Here is a 25089-nt window from a genome sequence, read left to right as displayed (position 1 = left end):
TTTTTTTTGGGGGGGTCCTATTTGTAAAGACATCTTCAGGTCAATATTTAAAAAAAAAAAAAAAAAAAAAAACGGTTGCCAACAGCCACAAAGTACAGGAAGAAGAGAGCATTGTCCGGCAATGAGATGTTTTGGGAAAGTGCTCTTACTACGTGTAATCATGAAGTGATTTCAGTAACCGGGAAGATGCAATGACATGCTGCCGCCAGGGAAGTGCATGCATAGACAGTTCACTATTTTTCTAATTTGTATTCATAACCCTGCATAAAAGACCCTTCCTTGTCAAAGAAAACACATCGTGTCCCATTTTAAAAATCTTACCGGACACATTTCACTATCGGGAAGCAACCTTTACGATCGCAAAAATCTGGTTGCGATAATACGCAAGTACTGAAAAAAAATATCTGTCCTTTTATTATCCAAGCACCACCCCTAATTCTTTTTGGGGCCCAACTGACTAGTGTGTGTGTGTGTGTGTGTGTGGGGGGGGGGGGGGTGGTATTTGGCACCTGTCTTCCCATCCAAGAAAATATAAGCAAGTGGAATTCCAAAGACCTGGTATAATCTTCTCCAAAGGCAGTTTACATTCTGTATAATAAGGATATCTTTCAAAATAGGTTCACATGATTATAGAAAGCCAGCTATGCATCAACCATTGTAGGCTTAAGCCTACAGTGTCATAAAAGAAGAACTAGTGAAGGTGAGGCAATAGTTGAGAAATAGATTATTTTCAGTTTGGATTATGTTTGAGGGAGGGGAAATGGGGAGAAACTGGAGATGGAGAAGGGAAGCTTGAGGTTTGATTAGTTTGGCATAGTTATAATCATATTGCCAATGTGTCCTAGGATGAATTTACAAGATTTGATCTACATATCTAATTGAAGTTTAAACATTGCTTGGGTTCTAATAAAGAAGGTTTCTGTCATTGGTGAGGGTGGCACTGGGGGACTTCATTCTTGTACTGGGACTTGTTGATATTATGTCACAGAACTAGGTCTTTGGAATGGTTGCTAAGGAGTGTTTCTTCTGATAGAAAAGGTCACAGCAGTCACAGGTTAACATTTCTTAAAGCAATGCACATATGGATAGTGTTTTTAGTTTGCCTGAATAGGAATAGTTCTTTAAATCTTTGACTTTTTTTCTGCTATAAATGCTGAGGCCTTTCTAAAAGGGAGAGTTGTTCAGTGCTCTGCATGCCAAATGCAGCTTTACTTTCTGCGATGAAGCAAACGAGGAAAGAATAAAAGGGAATCGGGGAGTGAATGGGATTTACACTTGGACCCACAACAAATGTGGAGATCTACAGATTTAAGGACAGCTGATTATTTATATATATTCATAACTCACAGATCATTGTTTCCATCCTTTAAATCCATTTGTGAGATCTTGTGTAGAAGCGCCAGTTTTACTAAATGTGGCTAAACTAGATTTATTTTGTCCTTTTTAGGTGAGAGTGTGATTAGAGCACCACATATCAATGTGACTGAGGTTTGATTGGAAAACTGGTGAATTTGAGGCAGTTTTGTAGGATGATTCCTAGCATGCAATAACCTGCAAGTTAAGTTAGCATTAGAATTTGCCTGTAGTTCTGAGAAATGTATTCCAAACGGGAGAAAACCCAGGACAGAATCTTTTGCTTTATGCCAAGGGTACCATTTATGTGTATATTGTATTCTATTTGATAGCCAATTAGCAATCCAGTAAACTACAAACTGGCTGATGTTTAGTTTGGCTAGCGTATTTATGATGGCAGAATTGGGAGTGTTGTGACATGCTAGTCAAGGTAAGCAGTGGACAGTAATCAATTCAGTTAAGGCTTTGGTGACTTTCAAAAAAGCTAACAAGATTAGAAAGGCGCACACTACCTTTGAAAAAGCTGAAATGTAAATGGTCTAGGGTCTGCAATTCTTTTGTATCTTTGTTGATTATAGTCCATGTCTTTACAGACAAGGCTAGTGAGACTAATTGGCTTTAACTATCTAGGTCAGTGATGGGGACTATTTCTTCATTTGCCAGGTACATATCCTGTGGAGAGACTTGGAAGATGTTAGAGAAGTTTGTTTAGGTGAGGTTTTAAGTTTGTTGCTAAGCATCTGCGTTTGTTGATTGGCACCATGGAGATGTTAGTTTTTGTTTTGGAGAGGGTGTTTGAAACATGGTCAGTATTGATGACCTGAGCTGATGTGAGGACACCCAGGCCATAGAAGGTGAAGTGAAATTAGAGAACTTTGAATTGTAAATTGGTGTGGGATATACAATATACAAAAGTTCAATGTGGCCTTATTGTGGATATTATGTACATAAAGTCCTTATGGTTGTCTTTAGCACCAATGAGCATTTTGTGCCCAAGTTTGTTGCACTTAATCATAAATTATCTCATCCACAGTTGATTTCTTGTTGAATACATCTGCTTCAAGTAATTGTACAATCAACCAATCTGATTTGCTAACCAACAGCTGTAAACGGTTGCAAATCAATCTAAGCTGAAACCGAATGTGCTTTTAAAAGCAAGTGAATCAGTAGTCAAATCAAGCAAAAACAGCAGAAAACATGCTTTAAAGTGTACTTTCAGTTTGCATACACTAGCATGGATCAGTTATTAAATCTGCAATCTACAAATCTAACAAGTCTGTAGAACATGAGTACATGAGATGTAAAGCAGCAAATGCTCCACCAACAAATCTAAGTAGTATCTCATTTCTTAAGAATTAATTCAAATGCCAACTGTCTTAGCTTTGCTCAACTAAAAGTTATAGTTACACAGCCACAATGCCATTTGTATTATTTTTAGAATGGTGACTTTACCAATAACAAATGTTCTTGGTTAGCACAATACTACGAAGCTATGAAAACGCAATGAAAATAGTGCATAGAATTGCATAGCAGTGTAGCTTTCCCTATATGCTCAAAAACCCTATGGAGATTGCTTTTAAGAAAACAAAACCAAAAAAGGTTTTTGCTCTGAGTATAAAATGATTTAAAAAGAAGTATAAAGAGAATCAACTGTTTAAAGTCACTTCAGTTAATTTAACTGAATAGAAAATGTGTTCTTTTAATTTCTGAGTGGACATGTAATAGTGTTTCTGCTGTCTCTGTGATTTGTTTATTTTAATTGAAGTGGTTTTAAACTGCTGGGCTGATCTCAGGTGTACTTCATTTAGTATCATACAAGCTATTTTTTGTTAGTTTTATAGAGTTACTGTCAAAGGAAACTGAGGGAGACGAAGACTTTAAACCCCCTTAGCATACAGTGGTAGGGTAGGGTTCAATCCCTCCCCCAACCCTGTTGTCACAAATAGGTAATAAATACAGTTGGCAGATTCCATCTCTCGTTAGTGTGTGTGGTGCACAAAAACATTCTTCAAAAGAAAAGTGTGGAATGAGTGAAATGTTCCACTCATGAAGTAACAGAATGTACATAGCATGTTCTTTTCTGGAATAGACTATTCTGCAGTCTTCTGCAAATGGAATTTAGAAAGGCTGATGCATTTCACTCTGAGTATCAACAGTGTCATATTCATACTAAAATGAAAATCCAGTAGCTTTGTATTATAAATAAAATCTAAATAAAATAGCTTGCCCATTCCATTTATAAGTACTGGAATTTGTGTATGCCTATCACAATAAATCGCCTCAAATTAATAACAGGTAAAAATTGTCTAATCCCTTCCCACAGTCATCTGGTTTACAGACATCCCGTGCTAACACTTTATTAAACTGCAACCAGCAGTTTCATAATAACGGTCGAGCAAAAGTACAGCTCATAAGATAGAGTAGTACGAAATCTGAATCGTGAGTTTTCTTACAGTGCTTCTTTAAGTGGTTGTTTAATTTCAAAGTCAGCCAGGGCATTTTACTAGAATTCTTCTTTAAGCTGTTTTACTTGCCTAATTTGGAAATATATTAAGGGTTTAAAGAATTTTAATAACTATATGTATAAACATTATGCCTGAAGTGAAAATTTACAATGGTTTGTCATCAAGTAGGAATGCCATTCTACAAGCTATGGATCATGGATTAGAATGACCAAGATATCTCTTAGAACCCTGTATGGCTGCAGTGTATTCATGTGCTGGGTGACCATGCTGTGCTTCCTGCTAGATTCCCACAGTGCTTGCTTGCTTACTGTGCGAGCTGCTCAGTGCCTCAGGTAGATGGATACAAACTTGAGGCTTGCTTGATATTATATATGTTAGTCTGGTGATGGGGTCTATATTATAAAGATGAAACGCCAAAACAGCGAACGTGCTTAGATTAACCCAAAATGATTGAAGCTGCTAAACCTTGAATGCCCATTGTTGGGGCTTTGCCGTTTCCTCCACTGTAGTGCGATCTTGGAGTTGGTATATTTAAGAAGGGGATGTGTGGGTGGACAGCTCCCCACATCGAGGGGTGTAGGGACAAAGCCCCCCATTTTATTTTATGTTTAGATTTCTTTTTTGTGTTGGCCCAGCGATTTTTTTTTTTTTTTCCCCCAGGGGAAAAAATGCTGTTGCGGCCATTCGAGGTTTAGCAGGTTCGATCATTTTGGGTCGATCTAAGCGTGTTCGTCATTCTGACATTTCATCTTTCTAATAACTGTTTTTTATAGCTTGTGTATTACCTAACTCAAGGTTCCCTTAATTTGACCTGTTAATAACAGCCTGCATTTAAATTGGAACCTGTGTTCTCAGAGACAGCCTTACAAGATTATCTGCAAATATACAGAGCTCAGTATATTTTCTTTATTATAGAGTTTAATTGTTGCTTAGATACTGATCTGCAAATATACAGAGCTGAGTATAGTTTTTTTGGTTTTATAGTTTATACTGTTAGTGGTTGCTCAAATCTCTGCTGAAACGGTCTTCCCCAGCCCCCCACCCCCATTTTCTGCCTTGTCTTCAGCTGATATAACTGTTTTTTATAGCTTGTGTGTTACCTAACTCAAGGTTCCCTTAATTTGACCTGTTAATAACAGCCTGCATTTAAATTGGAACCTGTGTTCTAAGAGACAGCCTTACAAGATTATCTGCAAATATAGAGAGCGGAGTGTATTTTTCTTTATTATAGAGTTTAATCGTTGCTTAGATACTGATCTGCAAATATACAGAGCAGAGTATATTTTTTTGCTTTTATAGTTTATACTGTTAGTGGTTGCTCAAATCTCTGCTGAAACTGTCTTGCCCACCCCTCCTCCCTGTTTTTGGTTTGTAGTTAAATTTGGTGGCTTTTGCAGTGCCCGCCCCACTGTAGATTTGATCTAGGACACTCCCCCAGTCTCATCTCTTTACCGCATTCTACCTAATAAACCCTTTCTGCACTTGCTTTTAGTCCTTTTTAATTTAATTGTATTTTTCAAACTGTGTGTGGTCTAATATTGCTACATACTCGTGTGCTAGCTTGCACTGCATGTGAATTGTTTTTACTACTGTTTTTGCTACTTTTCTGTAAAAAAACAAAAAAAAAACAAACAAAAAAAAAACTGTAAGCCTGTTTCCTATCTTTCCTGTAACTAGTGTTCCAGATACAGATTTGCTGTATCCAGGACTGTTTGTAAGCTTCTGAGTCCCCCAGGCCTTTCTGTGTTGGAGGGAAGCCTTCTAGCTTAACAGTGGGAGTGGTAAGCATTAGGTAACCTGTGGTTCTGGCCCAGAATTTGTAGTTATTGACCATTTGGGCAATCTTCCATCTCTCTCAACTTTCTGATTTGAAAGCCTGCATTTGCACTTGTTTCTGTAACTTGTCTAGTGCAGATACAGATTCTTAGTTTTAGCACTTAAATTTGCTTATTCATACTCAGCACTTGTTCAGAACTTGTAAGCACTAAATAAGCTACTAATTACTATAGCACTCAATCTTCCTCATTACCTATAAAACAGTTTTTGTACTTACTTTTCTCAATGGTATTGAGAAAAACAGCTCTTGTACTCACTTTCCTCACTTATCTAGAGGAAATAGCTTTTTATTCAGGCATGTCCAAGGGTCAGCTCCCAGTGTTCCCCCTGTCTATCTGATGAATCTGGGCATCTTGAGGCAATGTAGAAATTCTCTCATGTACACAGACAACCCTCTCCCCCTACCACCCAACACTACGACCTGTGAGAGATGCACTTATCTAGCCAAACTGGAGGTAAAGCTCTCTCCAACCAAGACTGAACCTGACAGTCATGAGGAGAAGATAAACATTTGCACCACACCACACTCATCACATAGTCTCACTACGTCTACACCACCAAAATCCACACACAGAAACTCAAAAACATTCGCTGAGGCTCTCAATAATAATCTGCCTAAGCAACAGAGACCTCCAAAGCAGAAACACAAGCAACGTCCATTCCCCAACACAACCCAAATGACATATAGTCCACAGACTCAGTGTGCCACTCAAACACAGCCAATAAGGCAAAACAACATACCTAACACACTAGTCATAGGTGACTCTATAGTCAGGCATACTGATGTCCCACTCACAAGGCTAAACGAGGAGAAGGTTACTGTCAGCTGCCTGTCGGGTGCCAGGATCAGCCACATAACCCATGCACTCAGTCATATTTGTACTTGTTTTGGAGTGACCTGTCATTGTCCATGTTGGTGTGAATGACCTGAGACGTACCTCTCTGGACTACATGAAAAGATTCATGGAAGAGCTCTGCGGTCTTGTAGCCCAGTCAGGTATGACCCTAGCCCTGAGTAGCATTCTGCCATCGCCCAGAATTATACCGCCGTACAAGGACAAAATGATTGACTTCAATAATTGGCTAAGCTTCTGGTGTCATTCTAAGGGGATCCAGTATCTGTCTGCTTGGGATGACATGGTCGACAGACCACGATGCTTTGCCACAGATGGCCTGTACCTGTCGCCCCTGGGATTCCAGATACTGGCTAAGGCTCTTGCTGCCCCTATAGTACCTTTTTTAGGCAGGGTTCAAGTAACAAATTCACCACCATAACAGGAACAGGCAAGCAAAAACTGAGGCTAATGCTACTCAGGGCTAGAAGTCTAAATTTCAAAATGCACTCACTCGAGGCACTCCTTAAAATGGAGAACATCAATATCTGTGCAGTGACTGAGACCTGGTTCAAGGCTCCTGAGAGCACCGCTGCACTACCAGGCTATAACTCATATCACGCTTTTCGGCCACGTAACCTGGACCGAAACACCAAAGGTGGGGGTGTGTCCATATTCATTAAGGATATCCACACCTCCAGGCTAGTTGCTCAGCATAATGCATCCGAGGTTATCCAAGTGCAACTAACTCTTGGCAAAACTGCAATCCAAATTGTAGCTTGCTATAAATCCCCCACCATGCCCCAGGATTCCCACTCCTCATTTCTTGATGTACTGGAAAATATTAGGGTTCAACCAAACACCCTAATAATGGGCGACTTAAGCTACCCCACCATTAACTGGGAAAACTACTCATGTACCAACTCCTTAGCGCAACGCTTTCTGGAATTCATAAACTCCAAATTGCAACAATAATTATATATCCTCAGCCCTCTTTTTGGATCTTTCCAAGGCATTCGATATGGTTGATCACCAACTTTTAATCCACACCCTGCAAACATTCTGTCTAGATACTGGAGCCCTCCAATCGTTTCAATCGTACCTAAATGGTCGACAGCAGGCTGTCCTCTGGCAGAACAAACTCTCTAACCTTCTACCTAACACCCTCGGAGTATCACAAGGCTCTATACTAGGGCCCTTGCTCCATCTTCATTAACGACCTTTATACTGTCATCCCAAAAGTCAGCTGTATCCAATATGCTGATGACTCTACTCTGATTTCCTCAGCCACATCTCCAGTAGAGTTATGGTCAGCTACACAGACCACCTTTAATACAATAGAAAACTGGCTTTCTGAACATCGTCTGATCCTGAATCCCAAAAAAACTAAAATGCTGTTATTTTCACCAACACATAGGTCTACCGCTTTCACCTTTACCATAAAATCAAATGATGGCACAATAATCTCCCCTGACCCATCTACAAAACAATTAGGTGTCATCATAGACAATAATCTAAAATTTGACCTACATGTTAACCAAACTATCAAAACCATCAATAAAAAACTAGGGTCACTTTACAGAATAAAAGCCTTCCTAACCCCTCCAGCTAAAATTGCCATAGCTCGCTCTCACCTTCTTTCAACCCGTCTGTATGCATCCCCTCTACTCTCAAATTTGAACAAGACTGTCCTTAAACTCTCAATTTGCTACAACCACATTGCCAGGTTTGCCACTGGGCTGCCTTTTCGGACACATCATTGCATCAATCTAAATCAGCTTGAACTACCCAGCCTAATCCAGTATAACCAACTGATTATGGCCTATAAAATCCTCTATAATCCGGATAATACTCCTGCATTTAAAAATATTATCACCCCCTATAACAATCCTAGACTGCTTCGATCCTCTAACAAACTACTAATTCAGACTAGCAAAATTAATAACACAGCCAGTGATTCTCTCTTTGCAAACTCTGTAAGTAGATCCTGGAACTCTCTTCCAGCTGGATATTACCTTACCTTCCAACTTAGGTCAGTTTCAAACTAGACTCGAACAACATTTGTCACTTAACTGGCTATGTCAATGTATCAAGCCTGGCTAACTCTCTCTAGAATGTAACAGAAAACAAATTCTCCACTCAAAGAATGCTTATTTAATTTTAAGTGTTTAAAAATAATGGTACACTTTTTGTCAAAAATAGTGTCTCGACTTCTTCAGAAACACTTAAACAGTGGTTCTAACCACTATTTAAGATAGGACTCGAGCAATCATTCAATAATCCAATTTACAATTTAAAGGCACTTGTTAGAATTTGGCAACTCGTTTGTACATTTTATTATCATCTAAAAAATGCCTGCTTATATAATAACACTCACGACTAGCGTAATTTAAATAGCTTTTACGCTATCAATTAAAAAATAAAAAGTATATTAATATACTCATATTCTTGTAATAAACTCTACATCACTTGTTTAAAAAATTCCATTAGTTTGTGTTTAAAACCATAAGTACAAGAATGCATATAAAATGTTTATAAAATGTGTGTAAAAAAAGTGTATGATTTAATCAAATAACCAAAATAACATAACCAAGAAGTAAACAAATTTGATCAAGATATGAAATGGTGCTAAATAAAAACACTTCCAATCACCATCGCATCTTGAAAAATGGAAAATGCTTGTATATATGTATATTAAAATGAGAATTTCTTCGCTGTCTTCCCTTATACATATACATGCAACTCCTTGTGGGTATTACGCCAAAAGTGCGTTTCAAACGCATGGAAAATTTGTATTTAGATATATTTAACCCTTTAACCAGTGGGCGAATTTATTTTGTAAATAGTATCCATTTTGTTGTTTAAAAACCACTCAGCTCTATCTTGGGAAGTTAACACAGTAATTTTAACAAACTTAGTTAAAACCTAGCTTTTATTAGATGGAATTTGTTTTGAATAGACTGATTTGTCCCCATTTACCTAACCTTTACCTAGCTAGGTTTTTTAACCTAAGTATACACATAATGGAAATCATTTCATTAATGCCTGGAAATACACAGGCATTTACCCAAGTTGCCATAAGAGTTCCTTTCTCTCCAGTTTCAAAGACTCTGGGCCACCTCTGTCATCTTTCTTCAGTTGGTCAATGACCCTAAATTTAAAGTCATGGCCAACATTTTCACCAATGTGTCTTGCTAATGCATTTTCAGTTTTGTTCCTGTTAATACAGTAAATATGTTAGTAGATTCTCTCACCCAGCTTTCTATCGGTTTTCCCGATATAGAAAGACGGACATCTTGTACATTTAGCTAAAGAATACCACTTGTTTGCTATTACAGTTATATTTCCCATTCGACCTATATTTCATATTACGGATGCTGAAATTATAACCCTCATCGATGTATTTACAGTACCTACACATATTACACTTACACATACCTTCTTTGTTTGTGTTGCCTCCATGGTTTGCTTCCAGAATTTCTTTTAAGTTGTTACCACGCCTATAAATTATCTTAGGCCTTTCTGGGAGCTTGTCCCTAAAATATTTGTCTCCCATCAGGAAGTCCCAATTCTTTGTAATGATAGCCATTATTTTGTAGGAGTCAACATTAAACGTACATATAAAGCCACAAGTATCCACCATTTCATTGTTTATACTAAGTACTACATTCCCTCCCTTTGTTTTACTTAGTATTGGGACATAGTTTCCTATGGATCTTTTGAACTGAACCTCTTCAAGAATTTCCTGAAGGAATAGGGCTGGATAACCCCTCTGTTTGAAGAAGTTTAAGATTAAGGTACATTCCTTATCAAACTCATCGTCTTTGGTGGTCATCCTGGCCACCCTAACCAATTGCCCCTTAATTACAGATCTTTTCTGAAATGGCGGGTGGCAGCTTGTAAAGTGCAGGTACATATTAGAATAGGTTTCTTTCCTATAAATTTTGGAAAGAAAGGTCTTTTCATCATAATCCTTTAAGTCAACATCTAAGTATACTATTCTATCTTTGTTGTAATTCGATGTAAAGCTCAAAAAACTGGTACTGTTATTGAACATGTCTAGCAAACCCTTTAATTCAACTTCTGTCCCCTGGAATAAGATAAATATATCGTCCAGGAACTGGGTGTAGAACAAATTTTTTCCCCATAGTCCAAGTTATCTAACACAAATGTATGTTCCCAAAAGGCCATGACAAGGTTCGCTAGGCCTCCCCCACATGGGGAGCCCATTGCTACACTGACCTTTTGATGGTAAGTATCATTGTTGAACATTACATAGTTAAATGACAGAACTGTATCTATCAGTTCCTCTATTAATTTAATCTCACTAGTGGGTGCACCCAAGATCCTTAGCATGTGTGATACCCATTCAATCCCAACTTCATGTGGTATGCATGAATACAGGTCTTTGACATCCACCGTAACAAAAATGCTGTCAGCACAGAAATCTAGGTTGTTAATAGCTTGCAGGAATGACCATGAATCTTTTGAAATCTGATGTTCACTTTTAATGTACTTTTGTAAGATTTTATCAATAACCTTAGCACAGGTATATGTAATGCTATCCCTTCCAACCACCAGTGGTCTCATTGGTGGATTATTCACACTTTTGTGTACTTTTGGGATGCCAAAAAGGACTGGAATCCTTGGTGCTGGTTGTTGTAGGTAGTTGTATAAACCCTTGTCTATCCTCGCTTCAATGAAAAGCTCTTCTATTAAAGCAACCACTTTTCTATATGCCCCATACATCTCATTCCTAGAGGCCTCCTCATAAGTGTCACTTTCCAAAATATTGGACATTCTTGGATTGTAATCCTCAATGGTCATAATCGCAAGGCCCCCACCTTTATCTGGTTTCATAATACGAATTGGGGCCTGACTTAACCATTTCAGTGTCCCTCTCCTGCCTAGTAATATTGTGTTTACACCTCGCCCTATAGTTAGGTAATGTACTCGGCTTCTTTAAATTGCGTAAATCAACCTCACATACTTTCTCAAAAAGTGCCAGAAGTGGATGCAAAGGAGGATTATATACACTCGAAACATAATAGTCAGATGTATTACTTAAATTTTCCCCCATTAATATTGACAAATTAAGTTTTCTAGTAAAAGTTTTTAAGTCAATCAAGGTATTAGCCACATCAAACTGAACAGTAGGAACAAAGGTGTACCCTCTAGATAGTAAATCCATTGTTTCCTGACAGATGGTCCTGTCTGTACAGTTAAAAATCTTAAAGTCAGGCTTGTAATTTCAGCATCCATAATATGAAATATAGGTCGAATGGGAAATATAACTGTAATAGCAAACAAGTAGTATCTTTAGCTAAATGTACAAGATGTCCGGCTTTCTATATCAGGAAAACCGATAGAAAGCTGGGTGAGAGAATCTACGAACATATTTACTGTATTAACAGGAACAAAACTGAAAATGCTTTAGCAAGACACATTAGTGAAAATGTTGGCCATGACTTTAAATTTAGGGTCATTGACCAACTGAAGAAAGATGAGAGGTGGCCCAGAGTCTTTGAAATTGGAGAGAAAGGAACTCTTATGGCAACTTAGGGTAAATGCCTGTGTATTTCCAGGCATTAATGAAATGATTTCCATTATGTGTATACTTAGGTTAAAAAACCTAGCTAGGTAAAGGTTAGGTAAATGGGGACAAACCAGTCTATTCAAAACAAATTCCATCTAATAAAAGCTAGGTTTTAACTAAGTTTGTTAAAATTACTGTGTTAACTCCCCAAGATAGAGCTGAGTGGTTTTTAAAGAACAAAATGGATATTATTTACAAAATAAATTCGCCCACTGGTTAAAGGGTTAAATATATCTAAATACAAATTTTCCATGTGTTTGAAACGCACTTTTGGCGTAATACCCACAAGGAGTTGAATGTATATGTATAAGGGAATAAGACAGTGAAGAAATTCTCATTTTAATATACATATATACAAGTATTTTCCATTCTTCAAGATGCAATGGTGATTGGAAATGTTTTTATTTAGCACCATTTCATATCTTGATCAAATTTGTTTACTTCTTGGTTATGTTATTTTGGTTATTTGATTAAATCATACACTTTTTTTACACACATTTTATATACATTTTATATGCATTCTTGTACTTATGGTTTTAAACACAAACTAATGGAATTTTTAAACAAGTGATGTAGAGTTTATTACAAGAATATGAGTATATTAATATACTTTTTATTTTTTAATTGATAGAGTAAAAGCTATTTAAATCACGCTAGTCGTGAATGAGTGTTATTATATAAGCAGACATTTTTTAGATAATAAAATGTACAAACGAGTTGTCAAATTCTAACAAGTGCCTTTAAATTGTAAATTGGATTATTGAATGATTGCTTGGGTCCTATCTTAAATAGTGGTTAGAACCACTGTTTAAGTGTTTCTGAAGAAGTCGAGACACTGTTTTTGACGAAAAGTGTACCGTTATTTTTAAACACTTAAAATTAAATATAAGCATTCTTTGAGTGGAGAATTTGTTTTCTGTTACTTTTTGTTGTGGAAGTTGGAAGATTTTTCATAAGTTTCTCTCTAGAATGAGTAAAAATCTGTTAACCAGTTTACTGTGTAATTTAATTTAATCCTGACTTGTGCTCAGGATTAACTGTAACCTGTGGAACTTGTTTAACTTGCTTACTTATGTAATCTCTGTAAATAGTCTGTTTGTAATATGTAATGCTGGTATTATGTAATGCTGTATCTGCTTACCCTTGGAGCTTTTCTCCCTGGGCCTCCTCTGAAAATGGACATGCATCCAGTCGGACTATCCCGGTCAACAAATGTAAAATAAAAAATAAATAAAAATAAATAAACTCCAATGCCCTAGATCAACTTATCCACACCCCCCACCAGGGGCAACAATATCCTAGACCTAGTCATTACTAACATGAGTGACCGGTGTTCCACACCTGAAGTCAACTCTTCGTTGGTCCGATCCGACCATAAGCTAATCACCCTTGATATCCACATCCCACCTCCACCCCCAATTAAGGAAACCACAGTAAAAAAAATTCTCCAAAATCAACTTTATGCTTCTTAAGACAGAAGTAGTGAACTTCATGACACCCATACAGATGGACAGTACAGTTACAACTGCTGAATCCTACACAAATGCACTCTATAAGCACTTGCATGAGTGCATGGATTGTGCTATCCCAAACAGAACCAAGATGCTATCCTCCAAAAAAAAGGAAGCCATTCTGGTGGTCCCCTGCCATAAACAAACTGTACAACAGAAGGAAGAAACTGTTGCAAATGAGAGTAAAATCCCATGAGTGGAGAAGCTCCCTGGTCAGCCTCAGTAAGAAGCTGAGATCCCTTATAAGATCCTCCATAGCTCCATAGCTAGCTACGAAAATAACATCGCCACTAATTCCAAGGACAACCACAAAGCATTCTATAACTATGTCAAGAATCTCAATGGCAACACCCAGATCTGCTCCGAGTTACAACACAAAGGCACGAAAATTACAGAACCAACTGATATTGCCAACATCCTGGCAGATAGGTTCAGTGCTAACTTTACCCCCCCACCCCCACCCCCTAAAGGGCCCATATCTCTACAGGAAGAATGCAGAGTCACGTGCACTCTCTGAAGCCAAAAACACAGCATCCATCCATCGGACCAGACAACATCCCAGGCTGCGTTTTACATGCACTTCAGAATGAACTGGCTCCCCACTTAAGCACCATGTTCAATAGCCTCGCATCAGGCTTTGTGCCCACTGAATGGTGTACAGCAGCAGTTATCCCACTCCACAAAGGGGGAGCCACCACTGATCCCGGGAACTATAGATCTATTAGCCTGACGAGCCTTGTCTGCAAGGCCATGGAACGTATCATCATGGAACTCATAAACAAAGACATTGGTAACCTCCAAACTCTGGATCCCACCCAGTTTGGGTTTGTGAAAGGTAGATCATGCCTCCTGAACCTGATCGACTTCTTTGAGGCAGTCACCAAAGCTATAGATGAGGGTAAGGTGATTCACACAGCCCATCTTGACCTTGGCAAGGCTTTCAACACCATCCCCCATTCTGGAATTATAGCTAAACTCAATAAACTAGGCATAAATCCCTACGTCACAAGATGGGTTGCCAATTGGCTCACTGACAGAACCCACACTGTAAAAGTTGCAGACTCCAAATCTGACCTCAAACCAGTGAGAAGTGGAGTACCACAGGGTTCCATCCTGGGACCGCTCCTGTTTGGTATCTACTTCTCTGAAGTACACGCTAACACAGAAGGCCTCTGGCTAATGAAGTTCGCAGATGACTGCAAACTAGGAGCCATAGTCAAGTCCCCAAATGATGTGAACATCCTACAGAAGGGCCTCTCTCAGACAGATGCCTGGTGTCAGAGCCATGGCCTCAAACTCAATGCCAAAAAGTGAAGTGTCATCCCCTTTGGTAAAATCTCTGTACCCATGAACTACCACATAGGTAGCAATCTACTTAACACCGAATGCGTGATAAGAGACCTTGGGACCCAGGTGGACAGTAGTCTCTCCTTTGATAGTCACATCGCCATAGTAGTCAGGAAGTCCTTCTACGTGGCACACCTCATCATAAAAGGGTTCTCATCCAGGAAAAAAAGAGGTCATCGTTCCCCTCTACTCGACACTCATTAGACCCACTATAGAGTACAATGCCCCTTTTGGAATGTACCTCACAAGACATCTGCAGCAGCTGGAAACCCAACAGAAGTACCTCATAAAGAGGATTACTGGACTCAAACAAATGCCCTACACTGACTGCCTCAAAAAACCTCCAGCTTTATTCCTTAGCATATCGCCTACTCGGAGGTGATCTCTGCCTAACATATAAAGCTATGTCAAACCCAGAGCTGTTGGACATGCTGCACCTAAAGAAATCCCAATCCCTCTGAGCTACATGCTCTAGGGACCTAAACCTTGCCACCACAATAAACAGGACATGCAGGAGGGATAGATTCCTATCCCAGAGACTTCCCATACTCTGGAACAGGCTACCCATCTATGTCAAGCAAAGTTCTTCATTAGCACTCTTCAAGAAAAATCTTGAGGAGTGGATGGGAAACAGGAAATGCACCCCGGGGATCACTTCTGTGTGTCTGCTCGACAGTGGCACAGGGAAATAACTTTCTTGGGTGGCGTAAGCCATGGAACCTTGTTGGCTAGGCTTGCATAAGCCCTTGGGCCGATAGCCTAGTACCTACCTACCTATGAACCTAGTACCTACCTGTGATATAAGTTGATCACTTGGTTGACAACTTTCTTGTCTTGTACTATTGGCTGATAGGAAAGTTGATCAGTGCTGTGAGAACGCTGTATTACCAGAGTTGGGGAATATGCCATTTCACTGGTGGTATGCAATATATATATATATATATATATATATATATATATATATGTGTGTGTGTGTTTGTAGCAAGAGGTCTAGGGGCACAGTCTCTCGTATGGTGGTGGCTGTAAATGGGCTTACACACACACACACCCACCCACCACCAAAGTGTTGTCTTCTGAGTTGGATAATTTTTTTTTTTTTTATAAGAGTCAAGATACTGTAAAGTGTATCAGCTTATACAGATACATTGATATGTAAAATGTGTGTGTATGCAAGTAAGTTAGCAGTTTGTACTTGAATATTCATTTGCTTGACCAAATGAATTTTGTGTCATACTTGTACTTTTAATGATTGCTTTACTAAGTGTCTTTATTGACAAATTTGCATTGTGCTGAAAGACACAGGTAATGGGGGGATGAGTGTGTGTATTAGGGTCAGGGAAAAGGCTAGGTGAGGGTGTAGGATACGTTGTGTACACGTGTATAGTTTCTGTGACAGTTTTTTTTTTGTACTGGTACTTTTAAGGAAAAGTTGCACAGCATAATGCATCAGAGATTATCCAAGTGCAACTAACTCTGGGCAAGACCGCAATCCAAATTGTAGCTTGCTACCGAACCCCCACCATGCCCCAGGATTCCCACTCCTCATTTCTTGATACACTGGAAAGTATTAGGGTACAACCCAAAACCCTAATAATGGGCGATTTCAACTACCCCACCATTAACTGGGAAAACCTCGTGTACCAACTCTTTTGTTCAACGTTTTCTAGAATACATAAATTCCAACTCCTTGGATCAACTTATTCACACCCCCACCAGGGGCAGAAATATCCTAGACCTCGTCATTACCAACATCGGAAACTGGTGTTCCACACCAGAGGTCAATTCCTCGTTGGTCAGATCCGACCACAAGCTAATCAGCCTAGACATCCACATCCCGCCCCCACCCCCAATTAGGGAAACCACCGTAAAAAACTTCTCCAAAGCCAACTTCGCGTTTCTTAAGACAGAAGTGGCAAACTTCATGACACCCATGCAGACGGACAATAGAGGTATGACTGCTGAATCTTACACAAATGCACTTTATAAGCACTTACACAAGTGCATGGATCATGCTATCCCTAATAGAACCAAGATATTATCCTCCAAAAAAAGGAAGCCAATCTGGTGGTCCTCTCCCATAAACAAACTCTACAACAGAAGAAAGAAACTGTTGCAAAAAAGTGTAAAATCCCATGACTAGAGGAACTCCCTGGTCAACCTCAGTAAAAAGCTGAGATCCCTCATAAAATCCTCCAAAGCTAGTTACGAAAACAAAATTGCCACTGACTCTAAAGACAACCACAAAGCATTCTATAGCTATGTCAAGAATCTCAATGGGAACACTCAGATCTGCTCTAAGTTACAGCACAATGGCACTAAATATACAGAACCAACTGATATTGCCAACATCCTAGCAGATAGGTTCAGTGCTAACTTTACCCCCCTCACCCCCTAGAGGGCCCATCTCTATACAGGAAGAATGCAATGTTCCTATAATCATGGCTGCACAGGTAAAAAACACACACTCCAATGCCAAGAACACAGCATCCATGAGACCTGACAATATCCCAGGCTGCGTTCTACACGAACTACAGAATAAACTGGCACCTTACCTAAGTACCATGTTCAATCATAGCCTCACCTCAGGCTTTGTACCCACTGAATGGCGTACCACGATGGTAAACCCACACCACAAAGGGGGAGCCACAACTGATCCCTGGAATTACTGCCCCATTAGCCTCACGAGCCTAGTCTGCAAGGCCATGCAACATATCATCGTGGAACTCATAAACAAAGACATTGGTAATCTCCAAACTCTGGACCCTACCCAGTTTGGATTTGTAAAAGGCAGATCATGTCTCCTAAACCTGACTGACTTCTTTGAAGCAGTCACCAAAGCCATAGTTGAGGGTAAAATGGTTCATACAGCTTATCTAGATCTCAGCAAGGCTTTCGACACCATCCCCCACTCTGGAATTATAGATAAGCTCACTAAACTAGGTATAAATCCCTATGTCACAAGATGGGTTGCCAACTGGCTCACAGACAGAACCCACACTGTAAAAGTAGCGGATTCCAAATCAGACTTCAGACCAGTGACAAGTGGAGTACCACAGGGTTCAGTCCTGGTTCCTCTCCTGTTTGGTATCTACTTCTCTGAAGTGCAGGCTAACACAGAAGGTCTTTGGCTAACAAAGTTTGCAGATGACTGCAAACTAGGAGCCATAATCGAAACTCCTAACTATGTGGACAAACTACAAAAGGGCCTCTCTGACACAGATACCTGGTGTCAAAGCCATGGCCTGAAGCTCAATGCCAAAAAGTGTATTGTCATCCCCTTTGGTAAAACCTCTGTACCCATGAACTACCACTTAGCTGGTAGTTTACTTAATGCCGAAAATATGATGAGACCTTGGGACACAGGTGGACAGTAGTCTCTCCTTTGATAATCACATCGCCACAGTGGTCAGGAAATCCTTCTACATGGCTCATCTCATCACAAAAGAATTCTCATCCAGAAAAAAGGTCATTGTTCCCCTCTGCTCATCACTCATTAGCCCCATTATAGAGTACAACGTCCCTTTTGGTATGTACCTCACAAGACATCTACAACAACTCGAAAGACCACAGAAATAACTCACAAAGAGGATTACTGGCCTCAAACAGATGCCCTACGCAGACAGTCTCAAGAAACTACAGCTTTACTCCATCGCATATCGCCTACTCAGGGGCAATCTTTGCCTAACATACAAAGCTATGTCAAACCCAGAGCTGTTGGACATGCTCCACTTAAAGAAATCCCAATCCCTCTGAGCTACACGCTCTAGGGACCTAAAACTCGTCACCACAATAAACAGAACATGCTGGAGGGATAGATTCCTGTCCCAGAGACTTCCCATACTCTGGAACAGACTACCTATCTATGTCAAACAGAGCTCCTCATTAGCACTCAAGAAAAATCTTGATTGGATGGGAGATGGGAAATTCACCCTGGGGATCACTTCTGTGGCTCTGCTCGACAGGGGCACAGGAAAATAATTTTCTTGGGTGGTGAAAGCCAGGGTACATTATTTGGCTAGGCTTATATAGGCCCTAGGGCCAATAGCCTAGTACCTACCTATGAACCTAAGGGTTTTTGGAATGCAAAGTGCATGATGTGGTTTAGAGGCAGGGATAGGGTTAGGGTTGGAAGACGTGAGGAAAGGTGGTACATGGAGGAAGCCTCCCACACCGTCCTTATTATACGTGTCCTAACCCTGAACCTTACCATCCCAAAAACACCCTTTACCAAACTGTACAACTGTTATGACAGATTGTCTTCTGGTATTGTTGGGTTTTTATATTTTGTGTGCGTATGTTTTGCTGTTTTACTGATCTGAAAAGGAGACTTTAGTTTTTGTGGGATTTGAACAGTTTATTTGTAGTTCAATGAGGTTAGCTTCTAGAATTTTTTTTTGGTAGCGTACCTTTCTATATTGATCTTTTGCTTTTTGCTGTTCAGGATTTTGTGCGTCAGGATTTATGACTGTTTTATATATATATATATATATATATATATATATATATATATATATATATATATATATATATATAAATCATTTTTGTTTGTAAATATGTTCTATGATGTTCTCATTTCTCTATCTTTTTTGTCAATTCTCATGTAGTCTACAAAAATAAGTCCCTAACAATAAAAATTTTCAGTATGGACTGTGGATCCTTCAGGGAGGCAGATCCATTTTTCCTCGGACTGTTGTAGTTGATCACTTGTGATTTGATGTGGTTGGTCAATATTTCATACAAGTCAACCAAAAACATTCAGTCACACCAGAGTGCAACCAAGTATAAGCCTACAGGCAAGTGAAACAGGACTGTCTTATAAAAATACAAGCCGCTGAGACACACTCCAGACAATACAAAACAGTCTGTTCAGCTCTAGTACTCTGAGTCATTGCTACCCCAGCTGCATCTAATGTGCATGAAAAGTAACCTACCAAAGGAAAGAGGGCAGAATTGGGGATTCTAGAATTTCAGAAAGAAAATTTGGAATGCCAGGACATTGCAGAGATTTACTGTTTAAATGAGGACACTTGAGAGCCTCTGTGAGCTTTTTGCAGTCTTGGTTTTCATTCTCTGTTTTCACTTGCATGTGCAGTTAATGCCTGTGGCTGAGCAAGATGTTTAACCAGAGCCATACTATTGTGAAACCCTTGAAAGGATAGAGCTGTACATGTCAAGAACACCCATTTAACAAACAAAACCAAAAAAATCTTTCGTATTGGTTTTGTGCATTTAACAAACAAGAAAGAAACAAACAGTAAAATCTGTTCTGCATTCCACTTGTATTAAAATAATCTGACTGAGCATTGTGTGTGGTTTAAAGAAAAGTTTTTTTTAGATGCTACAAAATCTTGTGGAGCAATTTTGACCTTTTAGTTCACAAAGTGCTCTGTCATGGACAGACTATATATGTAGGCTTTTTTGTGTGTTGGGTGGAGGGGGGGGGGGGGGGGGGTTGTCTGAACTGACTGTTGATCATCAGGCCTCCCCTGGCTAGTCAACTAATTTTTAGACTGCCTTAATGGATGGTTTGCATTTTTGTCTTTTCAACCCAGCTGTATCTAGTCTACACATGGCTAAGACAACAGGGAGAGGTTTGCAGCGGGCCATTCACATAGAACATTCCCTCACTCCTGCTCGGGGCATTGTCTCCAATGTACCCTGCCCCTCTGAGTGATGGTCTTGCGTGTTTCCACTAGGGCGAACACACTGCACAATATGCACGAACATAACACACGAGAAGCAACTGGCCCACAAACCTTCATTCCTTTCCCACCCTGCTTGGCTGTTCTAGTGCAAGGCCAACTAATCAAACCTGGTTGCCTGGGTCATATTGAGGGGGTCTGTCCCTCAGTGTCATGAAATCAGGCTATATTTTAAATCCAAAAGATGCTATTAGCATCACACGAACTCTGCCACAGGTGACTGAACTGGCACCCCTCAACAGTCCTGTTTCTTCTCAGAGGAGCACCACATCTTTCTGTAATGCCTTCACATTACTGTGAGGAACAAAAGGAAAAAATAAAGGTAGTCTCTTCTCCAATATAATGCTGCTCTTAGGAGTGCAATGTCATTTTGAAATGACAAGGGGAAAAAATGCCATTGTTCGCATTAACAATTGAGCCCCCAACACTTTGTGCCTAGGGCAGCTTCCCTATCACCCCACCCTAGCTCTTCTTCAGTGTGAGCTTATTAAACAAATGTCGAATAACGTAAAATGAAATGACTTGCTCAGGTCTATCTGTATTGGCATAGATGGTTCTTAGGACCAAACCTTTTAAACCCTTTAAGTTGTAAACTGGATTTTCTGATGTCCTTTCAAGGCAGATTTCTTCTCCCAACTCTCTTCGAGATGTTGCATACTGCCATAAATATTGATTATCTTCTCCAAAGATCATATTTATTCTCTGATGCAGCAAATCTTTTGCTGAATATTTTCTTGTCTTGTCCTCTGCATTTGCTGTCATATGAAACAACTAGAGGACTTCCTAGAAAACAGTTCATTTTGTTGAAGGAAATAAATTATTAATTTGGAGGTTGGATAAACCTGAACATCCTTGACATATACAGTAAAACACCTGCTGTTTGTTAAATAAGAATTTTACTGATTTGAGTTATGAGCCTTTTTTCATTTATGTGCATTTTAGCTGGTTTCTTGATGCAGTAGGATGGGATGGGTGAATTCCCCCTTATAAACTGTTTTGTGATGAGTTGGTTTGTCTTTTGACAAGTAGCATGATTAAACAATGCAATTTAAGGAAGTTGAATTACTTCCTGTGCTATAGGTTAAGGGTTATTTTGCTAATATGGAATAAGTAAGATGGGTAAGTAAGATGGGGGTGATTGGTGTACTCGTTAGCACATAGTGAAGTACAAATTGCAAGCAGTAAAGAAGCTTTGAATTATATTTTGTTTTAGGTGTTTTTATCATTGAGTTCAGTTTTTGATTTATTGTGCATTTGCTTGTTATCAATATTTTTTGAAATGTCTGCATTTGCCATTTTCTTGTGTGTGTGTATATGTACAAGCATGCTCACACGCAGATACATGCACTCTTCCTCTAGATAGGTCATATGTATGCACAAGTTTTTGTCTAAGAAACCAATCATTTTTTATCTATACATACACTGGTGTATGTGTATCAATTTTTATTGTATGCAGAAGAAAAGCACCTTTCTTTTGCCAACTCTTTCCGTTATCAGTTTTAACTATTATATAGGAGCACAAAATAATCTTCAAAACATGGCAGTGGCATTTTATTAAGTTTTGAGAGTTAATTTTTTGTTGCATCTTGTCAGATGGGACAGTGCATTGACTTGCACATTTTGGCTGTACTTTAGGGGACCGGTATTGATCACTCCTGCTTAAAAAAAAAAAAAAAAATCCATTTGACATCTTCATTGCTTGCTAACACAGAAAAGTAAAACCACTTATCTGAATACTGAATATCTTCTTGCTGTATGCTTGCCTTTCACTCTGTTAAATTCTGTTTATACTAAGTAATGTTGTCTTTCTTCCAGGAAATACCAAGACCAGGAAGACGACAGTGACTTCAGTTCAAGTTCGGGTAGCAGGAGACTATATTCATCAACAGATGATGTGTTTGGTGAAGAGAGAAAACCTTCCCGATCTTGGAAGGACAGAAGCTACACTGTAGAAGTAGATACTCCTTATACATCTAATAAAAATGAAGTGTCACGTTCAACATACAGTGAGCATATGGTCAATCGAAACAGTACTTCTGATAAACGTGAAACACTACCTGCAATGTACAGTGAGCAAAAAGAGAATCAGTACAGCACTAATAAAACTGAAGCACCACATTCAACATATAGTGAGGTGACAGTGAATCGATACAGCACTTCTAATAAAAGTGACACACCGCCATCAGCATACAGTGAGCAGACGGTGAATCGATACAGCACTTCTAATAAAAGTGACGCACCACCATCAGCATACAGTGAGCAGACGGTGAATCGATACAGCACTTCTACTAATAAAAGTGAAACACCAAATTCATCATATAGTGAGCAGACAGTGAGTCTATTCAGCTCTTCTAATAAAAGTGACATACCAAATTCAGCATATAGTGAACAGACAGTGAATCGTTACAGCTCTGTACCAGAGACCAAGAACAAGCTGGAAAATTCAGCCAAAGCACAGACTTCTTTTCCTTTTAATACACGTCAATCTGTGGATACAAAAGATGAGTCGGCTCGTGTTTCAGCCCCTGCCCCTAGACGTTACCAGAGAGCTGATAGTTCCAGAATAACATCTATGGTTACGCCAAGACCTTTTGTTGCATCAACAAAGGGAATTTCGTCTATTCCAAGATCTTTTACGGTAAAAACTTTAATGCCTCTGAATGTATATCATTCTGTTTTGTGCTGAAGTTACTTTGCTGTAGCATTTTCAGTATTACTTACAATGAAATTGCCTGTCACGTGAATTTGTTAGCAGTGGTATAAATAATAGAAAAGTTGCTTTGCTGTACTGCCTTTCACTTACAAGTCATTTGCTGACATTGTTTTATGAATGGACTCGTTTTTGTGTAGTACATTTAGTGAACTATCCCTATTTATTTACAGAATATTCGTATAGGTTACATGACACACTTGCCTCCACTACTGTTTTTTTCAGTTGTTACTTGGAGTTTCCACCTGTATTTTATATATCTTCAAGACATGTTGAAATTTAACAGGTGTAGTGTCACTGTAAAATGCCTTGGATTTAACAGCCCCATACATCAGTTATTAAAACTGAGCTGATGTTGGTGCTTTAGTCTGCCTTGGGGATAAACAAAAGCCTGTATGAGGATATCTTTCAGTGATCACTTTTTAACCTTTTGTGTCAAAGTATTTCATGGATGCAACAGAGGTTTTTAAAATCAAGTAGAGTGAAAGGGTGGTGCGAAAGGAGAAATTGGGTACTGATTACATTTCAGAAAGAATTTCCATCTGGGTTTTAGATAGCACTGCCTTTGCTGGTGACACAGTAAAGTAGGTCATTCTTCAATGATGCATTCTTGATGCAGGTTTACTGAATTCTGAGAATTGCTTCCAGTGTAATAAGACGCACTGTTTGCAAAAATTGTTAACTGTGTAAAATTCATTTAAATACTTATCCTAGTTGACTTGCATTTCTAAGATTGGTGGTTACTGATAGTTGACTTGACAAATTAGTGCTACTGACTTTGAGCAAAGTAATTTGGCTTCTCATGTTCTTGTAGCTATAAACCTGCATTGAGACACTGGACTACAGTGCAACACAGGTACTGAATGTCACCTGAGCTGCCCTGAGTAAATTAACTTGTAACGTCAGAGTAAGACACATGACCACTGTCACTTCAAGTAGCAGATCGGTGGTAGGCTGAATAGCAGACATAGTTAAATATTATTGCAGTGGTGTGTGTGTTTGTGTGTGTATATATGTGTGTGTGTGTGTATATATATATATATATATATATATATATATATATATATATATATATATATATAAAAGCATGAAATGCATTTACATACGTCTGTCATGTATTCACATCCCATCCAAGTTTAGTTTCTCTGTCTTGTGTGCTCACTGTGTTTTGAAATAGGCTTTGACTTCCACATAGCTTTGAAACTGGATACAGAACGCTCTGGAGATTAAAGGAATGCAATTATGCAATGGTGTAGATATTAGATGGGTAATGACTTTAATGCAACCAGTATATTTTGCATCACTCTGTACTATATTTATTGGTGATGTGCATGTGTATTCCATTTAAAATGCCCAATTATGCCAATTTATTTTATATTATGACTATTTGTAAATATATGAATGCATAATTAGAACATTATTTCTTGAGCTTACTGTCTGTATAGATCACCTCACATTTAGCTGATCAACAAATATATTGATCTGAAATACAGAATATAGCCGCTTTGCTGTGCAGAATGAATAAAGGATTTTCATGTGCACTGCTATTAACATATTGAAAAATGAGTGTCACCATCACATATGTCCAGGTGAGAATTGCTGTCTTTGTTGTAAATTCCTGGCTGCCTAGTACTATATAATGCTTTTTTTTTTGTATGTGTCTGTAAAACCACACACACACACACATATACAGGTGTAGTAGTTATAGTCAACTCATTTGGTTGACCGTTTGTAAG

At 38.9% G+C, this 25089-nt stretch overlaps 1 protein-coding gene across 11 annotated transcripts in view; it reads left to right on the top strand.

Moving 5' to 3' along the window:
- Positions 1-25089, top strand: part of LMO7 (LIM domain 7) — a 921898-nt gene that overhangs the window by 604180 nt on the left and 292629 nt on the right. For all 11 annotated transcript variants that reach the window (XM_044071726.1, XM_044071729.1, XM_044071732.1 and 8 more), the window contains one exon: positions 22459-23281. In XM_044071726.1, the coding sequence (XP_043927661.1) occupies positions 22459-23281 (823 nt within the window). The remainder of the gene's footprint in view (positions 1-22458; positions 23282-25089) is intronic.

Source organism: Protopterus annectens, chromosome 5.part0 (genome assembly GCF_019279795.1).
Source record: "Protopterus annectens isolate FY-2018-M chromosome 5.part0, PAN1.0, whole genome shotgun sequence".
Taxonomy (NCBI): domain Eukaryota; kingdom Metazoa; phylum Chordata; order Ceratodontiformes; family Protopteridae; genus Protopterus; species Protopterus annectens.
The sequence above is the reverse complement of the archived record's forward strand: the minus strand, read 5'-3'. Positions and strand labels throughout refer to the sequence as shown.